This window comes from Mesoplodon mirus (genome assembly GCF_964341445.2).
Source record: "Mesoplodon mirus genome assembly, chromosome: 17".
Classification (NCBI taxonomy): domain Eukaryota; kingdom Metazoa; phylum Chordata; class Mammalia; order Artiodactyla; family Ziphiidae; genus Mesoplodon; species Mesoplodon mirus.
The window spans coordinates 74,928,655-74,946,664 of NC_138993.1; the positions used below are offsets into that span (position 1 = coordinate 74,928,655).

General features: G+C 39.1%; 1 protein-coding gene across 1 annotated transcript in view; it reads left to right on the forward strand.

Moving 5' to 3' along the window:
• The window catches only part of MYO16 (myosin XVI), a gene marked incomplete at both ends in the record, with an annotated part of 418,949 nt that overhangs the window by 18,223 nt on the left and 382,716 nt on the right, over window positions 1-18,010 (forward strand). Inside the window, one exon of the mRNA XM_082602366.1 lies at window positions 4,737-5,000. Within this exon, the coding sequence (XP_082458492.1) occupies window positions 4,737-5,000 (264 nt within the window). The remainder of the gene's footprint in view (window positions 1-4,736; window positions 5,001-18,010) is intronic.

An 18,010-nucleotide genomic window follows, 5' to 3' on the forward strand; every position in this document is an offset into this window, starting at 1 on the left:
AGTATAATATGTATTCTAAGTATAATCGTTGCTATTGTAGAAGTGTAACTCAGACTGATGAGTACTAAAGGGGAAAACAAAGCAGCGATTAGGAATTGGAAGTTTTATCAGGGGCCATTTGTAAATAGAGGTAAAGTGGGAGCCTGTGGGAGCCTCATGAAGAAGGGGGTTTTGAGTGCAGACCTGGGGGACAGAGGGTGATAACTACACAGTCTTCAGCTGTCAGAGTGAGAACATTCCAGGCAGAGGGAACAGAAATGCAAAGACCTTGTGTCTGGAGAATTCCAGAAAATAAAAAGGAGAGGTATCACTGAAGCACTTTGTGGGAAGTGCTTTTACCTCTCTCTGATTCTCTTTACACATCCCATGTATGCAATAATTGGGACACATAGATCCTCATAATATATTCCTAACAAGAATAATTACCATTCATTTAGTACTTTGTGCCAGACATTTCTTTTTTGCAAACTTTCTCCTATTTTTAAAATATCCCAGAAAGCCCAACATATTAATTCCTTTTTATATACTAAAAGAAAAATCTTAGAAGTCTTGAGTACTTTGCTCCAGGACATAGATAGAAAATGCTGTATCTAAGATTGGAATCCAGTTTGAATTTCACTAGTTTTTGTACTATTTAACATTGCCATCTATGAGCAGCTGATTTTGATGATTAAGCCATTTAAAGTATATGGGTATTTATCTACTTCCTATGGAAACTCAAACTACAAGTTGGTTAAATCAGTCAAACATCCCGAGCAAAGGTTATTACATATATGTAGTTATTTTCTCTTGAGAAGTGGGTAATTCTTGATGCTGTTTGCTTCAATCACGCCTTGTAAATCATACTGGAATATCTTTTTCCAAGTATTTGTTTTATCTCATGCACATAAAACCCTTGATTCTCCCATGCGGGGAAAGTGCAGTGGTGTTCTGAAGCCGGCCTGCACTGATTCTGGAGGGTCCCATCTCTGAGTTTAGTGATGTCACGTGGTCAGTTTTAATTGGCCATACCCAGAGTATTTGTACCATGATGATAGGCAAACGCAGGATAATTCAAAGATTCCATTCCCACCCCACCAGAGCTGATTGTTAAAAATTCACCAGCTCTCCACTCAGTAAATAGTAATGGAGTAGTCCTATCATTCAAAATTCTAGAAAATTTTAATGTTTTCTTCATCACCATTTAGCACTGTGAAGAAAATAATTCCTCAACAACAGCATCCTCTAGGTAGGGTGCTGTGGTTGTCGTAGAGTTAAAACCCAAAATGTCAGTGGTTACACACAATAGAAGTTAGTTTCTTGCTCATAAGAAGTTAAGATAAGGGCTGATGGGTGGAAGGAGCTTGGAGGAACCAAGGCTCCATCACTGTCACCATCTTGGTAGGTGGCTCCCTCAGTCACCAAGCTCCTGGGCATCAAGCTGGCAGAAGTGACAGAACATGGTAAAAGGCATGTGGGCATTTTTCATGAGCCTGGTCTGGGAAGCTCAAAAATGAAGTCCACTCACATCTAAGGAGAAGAGAAAACTCGTTTCAGCTAGTCAGTCTGCATGACAATGAAAATATGCCCTATCTTAATACATGTGTCTTCGTCCTACTAATGAACTCATATTACTGTGAGGTCTGTATAATGTTGAAGTTGTATTAGTTCATGTGTGTTTTTTCCTAGGCATAGAGAGTCAAAATAGTGGGAAAAGAAGTAGGATCATCAGCAGGAAGAGTCCCCGGTCAGTAACTGGGCAGGCAGAACCCCATCAACCCGTCACACAGTTGGAAACCGGTGCCTGCTCAGAGCTCCTGTCCCAGGAGCAGACTAGCCTGGCCCAGTTCAGACTCCTGTCCTCCGCCTGGGCCGTCCAGACTATCACCTGAGGAACTAGTTATTGTTTTTCTTAGTGCCCTGGTGATGAAATTCTGTAGACTTTGAGTAGACTGCCTCAAAACTATATTTCTCATAACTCTGCTATTTTTAGTGTGCTATCTTAGAGATCCATATAGCACATATACACGACATAGCTGATCCACCCATAATTAGCCAAAAGAAAGTCACAGTGCCCAGTATATTTTCAGAATATAAAATACATCACAGTTTAGACCATTTAAAATCAAAGCATGTGGAATTATTTAACAAAAAATGTGTTAAAAATCAATATTTTATATATGTATGGATTTGAAATTAGACAGCCCTGGCTTTTGATTTTCTAGATCATAAGGGAATTCATTTAGGAACAACCCTCGGTGCTTCTTTTTGATAGAGGAGAGGGATTGCTCAATGAATCATCAGCTGTATCCACAGACTCCTCAAAAGTTAATTGAAAATTTCACCATGAGACCTTTCTTTAAGAGTGAAAAACGAGAGGACTGTTGGCTTTATTAGATTAACCTCCCTCTTGGCTGCATGCTGATAAGCACAGGATGCTCTGTGATGTCATTTGTTTTACTTCTTTAGGCTTTTCAGTGGCTCCAATGAGTCCCTGGGCACCCACTGACAAACCTGGAAAGCCACAGGAAGTCACAGTTTTCTGAGCATCCAAGTTAATAAATCAAACCCAATGATGTTTTCTAAACAGGTTTGAAAGTGGAGGATATCTCCTTTCCATTATTAATGAGCCCTCACAGACAGTCATACTCCAGAGCAATTTGTCATAATTTTAGAACCCTTGGTGTCCCTTTTTGTTCGGGTCACTGGGAAGGGAACGTTTTGTGAGTAGCTATCTGATGCTTCTAACACCACTCTTGCAAAGATTGCTGAAGAGTTTTATGAAAACATATGATTCTAAAACATTGAGCTTTTGTCAAATGCTAATGAACAATGAAAACACAGTTCCCCAAGTCTGCTGCTCTCCCCTTTCCATATGTATACACATATATATGTAAAATCTGGCTTTCAAGAATCACTGTCTTTTATCTTGTCTTTGTCTTGAGCCTTTATGGGACATTTACAACTTTATCATGGTCTTGGACAAGTCACAGCCTCCCTCAACGTAGTTTTCTTTGCCTACACAACAGGGATGGTTATGCCTGGTGTTTGCGAGAATAAAGTTTTGCAAAGTGTCAAGCTAAATAGAAATGAAAATAGCATTGTCACAATTTGCTCTGCTGTCAAAGGAATAGAGCATCTTTCCAAAGATGAAGTAGACCCTTATGGTACGATCTTTCCAGATGTGGCTTACAATCAGCCACATTTTTGTGCATGCAGAGTTACTTTTACTTGCCTGAGACTTACATCAGATATATCTTAAGAGAAGAACATACACACGGTTATCTGAACCTGTATTTGTGAGCCACATTCTAGAGTGTTCAGTGGTTCAACATTTATTTTCTGCCAATAGTAAAATTTTAATGTAGTGGTAAATATACTGTTGTCAAGCCCAAGTTTGTGTGCCTGATGCACAGTGAGGCCAAACAAGTCAGAGTTGGAGCAGGGAAATGTTTATTGCAGGGCCAAGCAAGGAGAATGGGTGGCTCATGCTCAAAAGACCCAAACTCTCCAGTGGGTTTCAGGGAAGAGTTTTTGTAGGCAAAACTTGCAGGGAGGACTGCTGAGTTGTGTGACCTTCCTCTGATTGATTGGTGGGGAGGTAACAGGGTGGTTTCAGGAATCTCAGTCATCAGCCTTCAGGCTCCAAACAGTGTGGGTTCCACATGCCTGTGCTCAGCCTCAAGTTACCGTCCTCCATCTCTGTGTGGGGGCTTAGTTCCTGTAGAAGAACTCAGAGATATGTATCATATTGTTCTGTATATCCCCTCAGGAGGAAGCAGGACCCTGCCCCATCCCTGCAATGTTGTTTCTGGACTGCCTTTCCCTTGTTTCTGCATTCCCTCACTCGTCTAGTTAGTAACTGCTTGAAACGCCCTTTGGAACTCAGGGAAGCTCTAGGAGGCTGAAACCTCTTTCCTACAAACAAGAAACAAGGGGCACAGAAAGGCTTTTGTACCCAGTAGGGCCCCACAGGATTCTGTCCAGTTTCAATACGAGTTTGTACAATTCCATTACAGGTGCTTTGGGTGGTGTTTATAGGAAATAGAAAGGGATGATTTTCAGGTCCAGGACAGACAACTCACTTTGCTAATCACTATATTAATAAGACAAAGACTATGATAGCAACAATTCCATACACACAATTTTGAGTTGCCAAGAGAAAAATCTGTCTTACACTGCACAATCTTTATATTTAACCATCATCAGGTCTTTTAGGAATGAATGTCGCTGATGACAAGGAAAAAGGCTCAGCAATAAATTGTGGAAAATGATCACTGTGTCATATAAACAATTGATGGCATACATATGTTCTGTTACATTAGGTTAGCAGAGTCATCACAACATGGAAAACCAATTTTATTAGGCTGTTCTCCAAAACTTGGAATGGCTTTCTGCCAAAATTTAACATGTAAGGTTTAGTTGGCATTATCCAGTTAGAAGGGGATTAGTGCCATGGTAAAACATTTAAGCCTTTGGTAGAGATTTAAAGAAACAGAAAGGATGGATTGTTAGTAATTATGTTGAGCAAAATTACCCATCTATATCTGATTGTCATCTGTTTTACTACTATGCAATCTTGAGTAAGACATCAACTCTCTTTGCTTTTCCTGCAATCCCTAAAAAGTGTTTGTATTAGTTGTCTAGCACAAAGAGGACTGAATGGGTTTCCAGCTTGAGTGATGGGTGATGCTTGCAGTGTGGCTGTCTTGGCTGTAGCAATAGGTCTAGTGACTTTTCCATTGTGTTTCTTTCAGGTTGCTTTCAGCTATGTAACATTTTTCGATCCCATGAAATGGAAATTGACCAGTGCTTGCTGGAGTCCCTCCCCCTGGGCCAAAGGCAGCGGCTGGTAAAACGCATGCGCTGTGAACAAGTCAAAGCCTACTATGAAAGAGAGAAGGCTTTTCAGAAGCAGGAGGGGCTCCTGAAAAAGCTGAAGCGTGGGAAGAATCAAAAAGTTCATTTTAACCTTGCTGACATGATACAGGATGCAATTATCCACCATGATGACAAAGAAGGTAACGACAAGAAAATCGTTTTCTGATGTAGTGCTTCATATTTTTGGTTTGTTGTTTTTTGGTGGGGAAGTGGGAGATAGAATTTCTTTTAAATATTAGAGGTTTTCTTTTAACTGTCTGAAATATTCAAGAAAAAATGACTCGTTTCAGTGAACATAGTTAAAAGTCCCAAGTCTCCTCGTAAAAGTGAAAAAAAGGCAAATTTTTCATAAAATAGTTGTATATGTTTTTTAAAGAATTATCTGCCTGAAAAGCAAGTTGTTGATTCAAATCGATAATGAAACTTTTTCCCAATGAAATTGTTTCTTGATGATGAGATCATGTTGTGAAATTTATTATTTCATACTTGGATTTATATATAGTAGTGAAGTCACGTCCCCCTAAAACTCTTAAGAGAGAAGAATCAATCAGCTTATCCCTTAAAGTTGGCTGGCTTGTTGTATCAAATTTTATTAAGAATACTCAATCCAAATTTCAGTTGCCTTTACAAGGTTATGAAGTTTCTTGATTTTTGTGTATTCTTTTGTATGAATTTTTTTGTTTGTTTTTAGAATCTACTTTCCAAAGTTCTAATGTGAGAGAGACTTTCCAGCTGTAGGTATAAATGTAGAAAGCTTCAAAGAAGCAAATATAAGTTAATTTATCTTGATTGGCTCTAAAATTACTGGTTGAGTTAATCTAAAGCAGGTATGCAAAGAGTACAGACCCATGACCCATTAACTACATTTGAAAATCAAAATCTCTGAAAAACAAGGGATTTTTTTTGTAACTCACTCAGTGGCAAAGTCACCCCAGAGTTATTTATATTTTTAACCTGTCCAGTCTGGAAAAATAATAAATTTGGTAACATTGGCCTCAAAGCTTTCAACAGGAATTGTGGATCTAAGAAAACTGACAGCCCATCCTATACAATAATAGCAATAATAAGAAGATGAAAGTAGTTATTTTTATGGTTTTGTGTGGGCATGCTAGTCAAACTAGAAGACTCTGAGGAGCTCTGAGATTTTTTTTTTCTTAAAATGGAATGAGTGGCAGAGAATCTCCTGGCTGGGAAGGACCTAAGAGATCATGTCGTACAACCTCTCCTTTTACACGTGAAGGAACTGAGATGCAGCCAAGGCACCACATCCTCTAGAAAACTGTCCCAGAGCACTTTTACCTCCTATTTTATTATTCTCTTCTCACTTATAGCTCTTCGTTGAATGGCCATCTGCTCTGTGAAGCTATAAGCCCTCGAGGGGCAAGGGACTGTCTTTCAGGTTCACCACACCCTTTGCCCCTTCCAGGACCTTCCAGTAGTGTGGAGGGAAAGAGTGAGCAAGTTTACCAGAGGTAAACTAATTGTTGTCTCTAATTGTTGGAGAAATCCTAAATTAGGACCCAGGTGGATTTAAGCCCTGTATTGATTTAACAGTAAAGAAACAACAAGAAAATATTTACAAAGTTATAAAAACTTCTGTGTAAAATAACTACAGGAAAAGAATAACACCTAAGATAGTGTTAAAAAGAAATTAAGCATAGTAAAATAGTAAGCCCAGAGAACAAGAGGAATCTATTATATATTATATTGTGTTATGTATTATAATATTTTGCAAAGACACTGAAGTCATAAAATCTGAGTTAATACTTTTTAAGGAGTTGCTATAGGCTTGGAACTGTGCTGTCACTTGGGTGACCAAAGAGCAGGAAGAGAGATGAATCCTATCTTCAGAAAGACTCCAATCCAAGTACAAAGAGAGAAAAAAACCTCAATAAAATAGAAAACAATAAATGAGTAAAAATGAAGTCTGGTGGAAGTGGAGTAGTTAGGCAAAGTTTTTTGGTGACTGTGATTTTTGAGAAACTCTGATCTTGATAGTTGCTTAAAGCTTAAATCTTTGAAGGAAGGAAAGAAGAAAACCATTGGGCAGCAGTGCAGGTGAACACCTGCAAAGAAGTGAGAGTCCCACACAAGGCGGTCTGGCTGAAAGTAGTGGAAAGTGAAGATATTAGCTGCAAAGATGGTTTTAAGTAGGTAACTTTAGTGGGGATGCCTCAAGGTCTGGTCTTAAAGCAGAATGCAATGGGAATGATCGTATAGACCTAAGAAGAAAATTCATATGCTACAAATGGTTTTTAGCAAAGGTTAATCAGGGATAAATATCCTTAGGGATGCACTGAAGGGTGAGAATAAGAACTGGAAGCAAAGACACCAACTAAGAATCCATTGATGAAATGTTAATGGAGTGAGCTTGTTTGGGGTAGTAGCAGAGGGAATTGGGGCAAAAGAACAGACCCAACAGTCATATTCCATGGGAAAAGTACACTCATTCATCAGATAGCTACTGAATCTTTATTATGGTCCAGACAGCTATGAATGGAATAGACAAAATCACTACCTATTCGATGCTCAACTGTCTTGTGTGGGTGACCACAAATAAAAAGATAAACATGTAGTTTGGTAGATAATGATAAATGCTGAGGAGTCCACAGTTACCTCCTGAAGATATATCAGGGAAGAAGCTTTTCAGGTGAGGTCAAAGCCCCTGATGGAGAAACCAGTGTGGTAGGAGCAGATGAAAAAATGAGGAAGGCAGAAGGAGAAGAGCCAGACCACATGGAGGCTGGGAGGGTCATCAAAAGGACTCTGGTTTTTGTGCCCAGTGCCTGCTGAAGCCATTGGGAGATTTGAGCAGAAGAGAGACCTGGTGCCACTTATGAGTTAACAGAAGCAGCCTGGCTGCCACATTCTGAACTGATTGAAGCATTTTGAGGGCAAAAGCAGGGAAACCGTTCTGCAGGCCTATTGATAAATTCAGCAAGAGATGATGGTGGCTTGGACCAAAATGGAACAAGGATGTGGTGAGAAATAGTCAATTTGGGGGTATATTTTTAGAATAGAGCTGACAGGAAATGCTAATGAACTGGTGATTGGGAGTATAATAATTTTCTATTGCTGCCATAACAAATTACTACAAATTTAGTAGCTGAAAATAACATAAATGTATTATCATATAGTTCCGTAGGGCAGAAGCCTGGTGTGGGTCCCACTGAGCTGAAATCAAGGTACCATCAGGGCTGCTCCCTGTTTGGAGTTTCTAGGGGATACTCTGTTTCCTTGACTTTTCCAGTTTCTGGAGGCCACCTGCATCCCTTAAATCTTTGCCTCCTCCTCCATCTTCAAAGTCAGCAATGGTAGATTGAGTCTGCTGCTCATGGTTCGAACTGTTGTTTCTTTTCTGTCCTTGCTTGCACCTCCCTGACCAAATCTTTTGCCTTCCTCTTCCACTTCTAGGGACTCCTGTGATTGCATTGGGCTCACCTGGATAATCCAGGGTGATATCCCTATTTTAAGGTCATCTCATTAGCACTCTTAATTTCCTCTCTCCAGATAATGTAACATACTCACATGTATAACATCAGAGGGCAAAATTATGGAATCAAAATCCTACCTGCCTTTTTAAAGAACCTCCATCCTGTTCTCCATAGTGGCTCAGCAATCCCACTACTGGGCATATATCCTGAGAAAACTGTAATTCAAAAAGAGACATGCACCACAATGTTCATTGCAGCACTATTTACAATAGCCAGGAAATGGAAGCAACCTAAATGTCCATCAACAGATGAATGGATAAAGAAGATGTGGCACATATATACAATGGAATATTACTCAGCCATAAAAAGAAATGAAATTGAGTTATTTGTAGTGGGGTGGATGGACCTAGAGTCTGTCATACAGAGTGAAGTAAGTCAGAAGGGGAAAAACAAATACTGTATGCTAACACATATATATGGAATCTAAAAAAAAATGGTACTGATGAACCTAGTGTCAGGGCAGGGATAAAGACGTAGACATAGAGAATGGACTTGAGGACACGGTGGGGGAAGGATAAGCTGGGATGAAGTGAGAGAGTGGCATGGACATATATACACTACCAAATGTAAAATGGATAGCTAGTGGGAAGCAGCCACATAGCACAGGGAGATCAGCTCGGTGCTTTGTGACCACCTAGAGGGGTGAGATAGGGAGGGTGGGAGGGAGGCTCAAGAGGGAGGGGATATGGGGATATATGTATACATATAGCTGATTCACTTTGTTGTACAACAGAAGCTAACACAGGATTGTGAAGCAATTATACTCCAATAAAGATGTATTAAAAAATAAAATCCTACCTGCCACGGGGAGTGAGAGGTTCATGGGTAATATCAAGTTTGTTATGCCCTGAACAATCAGAAAAGCTAAATGCTTTTAACTGTGTTAGGGGTGGCTCTAGGAAGTGAGAATAAGAAAGGGGGTGTCGTGTTGGCTGGAGATACAAACTTGAGACACATGTACATATAGCCCAACAATTCTATAATATCACTTAGGGAATGAGTTTAGATAACATTAGAGGAAGAACAAGGACTGAGTCCCAAAGAATTCCAATATTAAGAATTGAGTGAAATGAGGTAGAACCACCAGAAGAGGAAAGGAGAAAAATGAGGAGAGGGTGCTTTTCTTGGAGCTAAATGATAAGAAATTTTCAAGGAGAAAAGAGTGATCAACTATTTCCGGTGCTCCTGCTCAGTCCCACGGGAGGAAGACTAAGACTTGACCATTATGGTTAGAAATATGGAGATGATTAGTTTTGGTGAATTGTAAAAAGCAGAAATCTTAAAGGACTGAGTTCTAACAGAGGAGAAAACAGAAATGGACACGGAGAATATACAGAGCTCTTTAAAGGAGTTTTTTTTTTTTTCAGTTGAAGTATAGTTGATTTATAATGTTGTTAATTTCAGGTGTACAGCAAAGTGATTCGGTTATACATATATATATATTTCGAATTATGTTCCCTGATAGATTATTACAAAATATTGAGCTCCCTGTGCTATGCAGTAGGTCCTTGTTGGTTATCTCTTTTTTATCTAGTAGTGTGTATATATTCGTCCTAAACTAATATATCCCCGAGGAGAGAAATGATAAGAGACCCCTACAGAAGGAAGAGAAATCAGGGGTCTTTTTAATGATGGGAGAAATAACAACTTGTGTGTATGCTGAAAAAAATAATTCATCTGAGAGGGGAGAACCAATAGCATCGGCATAGGGAAGACAATTGCTGGAGTGAGGTCTTTGAGTTCGCAGATGCTGATGAGATCTGAGACCTAGGTGGAGGGTTTGCTTTAGCTAAGACCAACGATAGCAGTAGTTCTCAGCCTTGGCTGCATGCTAGGGTCATCTGGGGAGATTATATTTTTAATTTCAACATCTAGGCCCTACCCGTAAAGATTCGGATTCAGTGTGTCTGGAGTGGGGCGAAGGCAGTTTTCAAAAACGTCTCAGGTGTTGTGGTGCCCAGAGAGGGTTGAGAAGCTCCAGTCTAGGGTCATGGGTGGGAGGATGTGGTGATGGGTGCTTATGGAGGCTCTTCCTGCATCATACATTTGCTGATGGAAGAGCTGTGGCTGTCAGCTAAGAGTGGGGCTGGGGAGGAGGAATTGCAGCTTAAGGAAAGAGGGGAACATGGAAGAGTGAAGGGAATGAATGGACCAGAGAGAGACAGTATGAAAAAAAGGACTTATAGGTAAAATTAGATCTGAACAATAAAAAAGAAAGATCACGGGTTGTCATGGCCTCTCCATTTCTTTGTTTTTATTCTTAACTCTCTGATTTACTACCCGAAAATTTTCCTGTAGCTCCACATTTTGCTTGGCGTAGTGACCCATGTAAGGTATTCAGAGTGATGGGTACAACAGGAAACAGAAAAAAAAAATCACACACACACCACAATATTCTTTGCACTCCTGCTATGCATGACGAACTGTAATAAACACTTCCTATACAGTACCCTGTTTATTCTTTAGGGCAGAAAAACACAAGCATTTTCTGAAGATTCTTAGAGAAGAATGTCCTCCAATACAACTTACATAAATTTATTTCTCTCAGGAAAGACTTTCTGTTACTGATGGAAGCAAAGATGATGTTCAGTAACTGAGGTCAGCATTAACATCAAATGATGAAGAAATAGTTGAATGACTTAGAATTCTGCAATAGTTTTAATTTGTAATAAATGATTAACATTTTAAGTATATACATTATTGCAATATAAAATAAAAATTTCTGTCCACAGAGGATGTCTTAGCTCAGGGTGCCATAACAAGATACTCTAAACCTGGTGGCTTCAACAATGGACATTTCTTTCTCACAGTTCTGGAGGCTGGAAAGTCTAAGAGTAGGATGCTGGCCAGTTCAGTTCCTGGTGAGGGCTCTCTTCCTGGCTTGTAGGTGGCTACCTTCTTCTGTCCTCACATGGTAGAGAGAGAGAGTGCTCCTGTCTCTTTTCTTTTCTTATAAGGGTACTAATCCCATCATGGCAACCCTATCCTCATGGCCTTACCCAAACCTCCCAAAGGCCCCCCAATCCTAATGTCACATTGAAGGTCTTCAACATATGAATTTGGGGGGGACACAAAAATTTAGTCCATAACAGGTGGTATATTCATTTTATACTTGGAGCTGACCCAAGAATGAAATATCTATCTATATCTATCACTTCTTTTGAGTCTCTTGTCTACCTTGGAAAATTCCACCTGAGTACCAATATACCTCACTTTATCAGAGGAAAAATATTAATTCCTTGCAAATGGAAGATATTAAATTGCATTGAAGGGGTGAGTAATCTCTTCAGAGGGATTAAAGCCTCTCTAGCACGTGTTTTACTTTTTCTGGAAATGTATCCAGGACAAAGTTTTCATTTAGTCATGGTAGTCATATTTTCATTTATTCTTAAGCTACCCAAATAGTCCAATGTACACATTTATACAACTGAGAAAGTTAAAAATATTGCCATAAGAAAAACTCTTTCCATTTAAATTATTGTTAAAAACTTTGTAGAGTGTGTATTTGTGTAAATTATTTTATCTCTTATTTTCAAGTTCTTTCACTGGCTTGCTGAGTGTAAAGGATCAAATATACTTTTTCAAAGGACGACATGCTATTTGTGCTAAGGTTTATAGTATCTCATTAACAAGCAATTCACAGATTTTTGTTTAACTTTCTAAATGTTGCATTTTTGTAAGTGTAAATTTAGTATCTTCGACACTTTATTGTTCTCTTCTGAGAGCTGGTGATTTTTTAGTGTGTAATCTGTCATTTTAGTGTACTCCATCAATCTAAAATGGAGTACATTTTAGATTTAATAATTCTTTTCCATCTAGAAAGGAAATTTTGTTCTAAATTGTTTTAGGGGTTTCAATTTAACTGTCTTTGAGTTATACCACATTAGAGAGAGAGAGAGAGAAATTTGCAGAGAATATTTAAATGAGAATGCAATTCCTCTGTTAGAATTGCTACTCCCAAATATCAGGTTTTACTAATTAGTCCACAATATGTTTTTACTAAAAGTAATATAAATGGCAATGGAGTGACTTCATTATGCTTTTACTATTTAGCATTCTACAGATGTTTTCAACACTGTCTGTGCTTTATATGATTTTAGTCACTTAATTCTTCCAGCAGCCATATTCAGTAAGTAGGATATTCTCCCCGCTATATGGGTGAGGATAATTAGCCTTAGAAGAACTAATTACCATCTCAGGTCTACATGAGTTGAGAAGCCATGTTTTTGTTCATAACACTACACTGTCGCTCACGTTGATTTCTTTTTTTTTAAATCACTCTATTGAGGTATGCTTGACAGACAAAAATTTGTACACATTTAATATATACAAATTGATGAGTCTAGAGATAAGTCTACCTCTGAGAAACCATCACCAGAATCAAGGCCATAAACATCTACCACCTCCAAAAGTTTCCTCCCACCCCCTTCATTTTTTTAATTAGATTTTTTTCTTTTGTGATAAGAGCACTTAATATATCACCCCTCAAACTTATTTCTGATGCCAAAATGAGCTAAATCATCCACTTCACAAGTTGATTTCCTTCCGTTTGCCATTTGGAACTCTTGCTTTCTCTTGTCTAGTGGAGATTTCCATCCACTGTTAAGGGAACGGCCAAAGGCATGGACAGATATTCTTTATGCTCTGGCGTTTTCCTTCCTCTTTCCCTGATCAGCTCCCCTCTCTTTTTTTTCTTTTTACAATTTAAGATAATTTATTAATGTAGATATCAAATATTTACTGAGGGCCTGTTTTATTCCAGATACACAAAGCACTTGCAAGCACAGTTATAGACCTGTAATGTCAAACTTCATTTGTATCTCCATTTTCCTTAAAATTCTGAGTCCTCACTTAAGAAAAGAGGAAACTATCAAATTAAAGCAATGTGAGACTCTGTTTCCTTCTCCTGTCTCTCCAACACCTGGTCCTCAGTTCCTTGGAAGGCTATGGTCTAAGGTCCATGGTCAAAGCTCCGACCTTAACTCTTCTCTTCCTACCCATCCTCCTTGGAAGATCTCACATTTCACCTACTCTAATGATTCCCAAATAATATCTAGACTTTTCTCCTCAGTTCCAGATGCCACCGTTCTGATGCCCTTACATTTCTAACTTATGATGTTCAAAATTGAGTATTTATCTCCATGTATTTCCCAAATCAAAACTTCCTCTTCTGTTTTCTATTTCAGTTAATGTCACCACAATTCCCTTGGTCTTGTGGCCCAGAAATCTGAAGGTCACATTGATTTAGGTGCACATTTGTAAAGTGCTGAAGGTTGTACCTCCCCTGAATAATTTATGAGAAGTATCAGATATCTGTATATTATCCAGAGCCTTCTAAGAATATGCTTAGACTGCAATGAATTCTTACCATATGTTGGATGATCTCCTGAGAGGCTCCACTTCGAATTTTGTAAGTAAATCATTAAGACCAAGTGTGAAGCCTTGGGTCAAAGAATAAATTTTGTATATTCCTTAAGTGTTTTATATATGAAAAATTAAATGAGACTGTGGTTAACTTAAAGCTTATGAATACTTAGCCCAGCCCTTTCCCTGCATTTACTAGATTGGCACAGAAGTTAAAATTATGAAGTAGTTGGCTACCACATAAAGTTATTTAACTTTTAAATTTTTTAAATTTATATAGCATTTATATTTATTAGTATCTAGAGTATAAATGAAGAAGGAACTAATTATAATTTTTCGCCACTACCATCTAATGATGCTGGCTTTATGAAGATGACCCATGTGCTCTGGCACTGTTTCCCCAGTGGAGGCTGTGGGTTTCTATCAAAAGCAGCCCCACTCTCTTTCCTAACCTCTCCATCACCAGCTGCACAAACAGGCAGGTAGAAAATGAGACAGTCCCTCAGTAAACTTAAGCTGATACCTACAGAAATTGATACTGAGACTCTGCCACCTTGAGAATAGTGATCAAATCCAGTAAGTAGGTACCCAACCCTTGTTCCGTACTTGCATTCATTCTGAACATAATCAGGTGTGATGTGGTTGAGTACTCTACAAGGATAAATATGTCTAGAACTCAAAGGAGTATATACTTGACATGGAATATAGGTAGATGTTCCCCAAAAGAGTTGGATTCAACCAATAGGAATGACTTGTGTATTAGGCATTTGGGGTTGTAAAGAAAATGTAAAGCACCCTCTTGTCTTTAAGGAAGAAATAGGGAGAAAGAATATTCCCAGTGAAAAGACATAACAATGTATTGTTGTCTGCATCTTCTGTGTTCTAAAGCAGTACCAAGCTTGGGCAGAGTGAAGGAAATGTCAACTTTATCAGAACCATCCCTATCTTGTTAATTTCTCAGTGATATGGGAACAGACACCCTCTAAGCTAAGCTGAGAATGAACCTGTTCCTCTCACTTGAAGGGGAGGGGAGGTATGTGGGAAGATGTAACTCAGATAAGATATTTTCTGGGGCAGACACAGGAACAAAAAGACTACGTCTATATTTTACAGAAAACGGTGAGCTTTTAAGGTCCAGGTGTATGTCTGCATCAGAGATCTGGAAGGCTAAGTGTGTATAGCTTATGTACATGCTGAATCCAGCAACCCCAGGCAGTTTTGAATTTCACAGAACTATGTTCACTGGAGTGTGATTATATCCATGAAGGTAACAGCTGCTGGGTAATTAAAGGTGCCCATTTCAAAACTGTTATAAAGTCATAAATAGCTGGAAATTAAGTGCCTTTAAATTCTGTGGGATTCTGTATGAATTTAATGAGTGGCTTAATATTTTACCAACACTGAATTCATACTCCTGAGAATTATTAATTATTTTAACTGCCTGCTATGAAGTCACAACTTTACTGGGTACTGAGAGTGATTGAAAAAATGTAGAGAAAAAATGTGCTTTGTAATCACTTATAATCTAGGTGGAAAGATACACTGTTCTTTAAAAACCAAACCAGAAGTCTATCCATTTAAAAGGAATTGCAGTGGACATTTGTTGGGGTGAGGTGAGGAATAGGTGAATCTGAAACTCTACTCTTTGGTAAATTTTTAGAGTCTGGTAAGAGGAGAGAAAAGGACTTTTTGGCTGTGAAAAACAGCTTGAGTGCAGGAACAGAGGCAGAGAAAAGCAGGTTTCTTGCAGGAGAGCATCATGGTAGAAGCATTGCTGGAAGCTAGCACCAAGGGTTTTTTTAACTCTGCATTTGGAGGATGGGTTGGATCCCAACCTAAAACTTAGGAGCTGTGTGTCCCAGATCAGAGACAGGCCACTTTCCTATTCTTACCTTCCTCTTCTGCAAATAAGGTTAAGAGGCAGAGGGGAACATCTCTCATAAGTGGTTGTGAGGATTAGTTAAATATTACATGCAAAGAATTTATATCTGTCATGTACTATTACATACATAATAAATATTAGCTGCTATTATGATTGGAAAGGGGATTAATAGATGCTATTAAAATAGGTGGAACACTCTGACCTCAGGACCTTTGACATCTCAAAATCAAATAGAAAAAGGCATTTCTTTTATAGGGAGGGGTCATCAGGGCTAGCAGGAACTTTTGTCGGGGGGAGGGCTCAGAGGGGGGTGAGCAGACAGCATGATGGGTGCGTTAACAGGACATCTTTCTCTCTGGGGGCCAGACTGTTTCTGGAATGAGCTATTAGCAGAAGATGTCCATAAGCTTAGTGTTGCTTAAACAGAATCAGCCAGAGTCCAGGGATGTGGGGAGAGGAGAGAAGGCTGAGCAGAGCTCCTAGATCTAGACTGCCCTGGAGGTCTGCACAAGTGTTTGGAATTAATAATTAGCTGAAGAGCAAGTTGTTTTTCCTGATGATATTGTGTGATATTATACATGAAAAATCGGGACCTTTTTCTTACTGTTGAAACCAGCCTCCTCATCTTCAGCAGATGTCACTCTACTTCTCTTAGTTTTTACAAAGAGATTTTAATATCAGTTAGTGAGTGGTAACCTGAGTATATCAGTGTTCAACGTATTTAATTAATTAATTAACTCATTCATTCAAAATTAAGGGCCTATTCTTTCAAGTCTGTCCAACAGTGGCCTAAGTATTGGGGATGCCAAGAGAAATAGAGCCTGGTCTCTGCAGCCTGGCGGAAGGAGAGACACTGCAGCAGACAGAGGCCATCGGTGCTTAAGGTCTGTAGAGGAGGGTCATTGGGCAGTGGGACAGTGGGGTCAGGGTGGAGTAGGAGGTGCAGGGGACAAAGGGAATGGAATCTCTTGGTTCTTCTGAGGCAGAAAAATAAGCTAAAACTAAATTTGGTCCAAGACCTGAAGTCCTGGAGGAGTGTAAAATTTCAGAACTGCAGGCACTTGAGTACGATTGGGTTTGGGGAGCTTAGCATTGGTCTTCAGAGACCATGAGCACTATGCAGAGAGCTTGGGAGGTGGAAGAGAAGAGAGAGGGGATATTGGTCTGACCCAAATGTGTTTAATGGCAGATGAGTGCTTTAGACATTTATGAATCTTCACATTCCCAGTGTGCACAATGCCACCACTTTCTTCCCCCTGGACAGTGACTTAAGGCTTTTGCTGGTTATCTGAAGGAATGGCAACCTAGTGGCAAGAGCATCAACATAGCAGCATGAGCTCTTTTAGGTGTCATTCCTTTTTTTTTTTTAAATCATTTTCTTACATGAATATAAGAAAAAGTGTAGAAGGGAAATACTGGATTTAAAAGCACATTAAAAACTTAACCCAGTAGTTTTCACATTTTAGCGAAGAAGAAGGCAGTAGTGAATTCTGGTATGTGCAGTAAAATAGTGTCTTATAGTTTTACAGTCTCACTAGTCTATGTCAGTGTCTTGTTCCATATGAGGTTACTTCCTAGACCTGCTCTCTTCTGACTAAGGTGAATGTCTAATGAGAATTAATGGCAAAACCTGAAATCTGTAATTTCTCATTCTGCATACTCTCAAGTTTTAATTAAATTGAAACTGAAAAAAAAAAAACGATTTTAGTTCACTGAATTAACGCTGTGGCTGTGGTCTTCAATCCATCACATTTTAGATAGTATTGCTGCCGCTGGTATAAACCAATAGTTCTCTGAGTCATTGTGCTCAGAAAAGTCTATGAAAAAAGAAAAAAAAATGACTGGTAATTTTCATAGGAAAAGAGCACAATCTGTCAAAGTCCCAGTCTGCTGCTGAGGGCACCAGAGCAGCAGCAAGACAATCTGTAGATCATATTTGCCTTTGACAGTATGCCTGTTGTACGCTCCAAAGTAAAATGTTTTACAGGGAAAATGTAGATTTGCCGTTTATAAGATCAGGAAAGTCATTTAGTGCATGCAGGAACGGACAGAACAGAATATATTATCGGTTTTTCTTGAGGATTTTCAATATGCAGACAATTTCTAGGAAATCAAAACTTATAAATACTGTTTTGTAAAGCAGCTCTTTGGCAACAAAGTTCAAACTCGCCCACGAGACCCACTCCCTCTGGCCTTCTCAAGGTCATCATTCTCCCAGGTCCCCCTTCATTATCCACAGCACAGGATCATTTGCATAGAAAAAAATATGTTGTAATATTTTCCAAAGTGATAAGAAAAGAAAACTGAACTAAGCCACGTCCCCTTCATTTCACTGGTCACTTTCTGACCCAAACTCCCAGCAATCCCACCAAGCCTTCTACCTGCTCTTATCAATGGCCTCCTTGTTGCC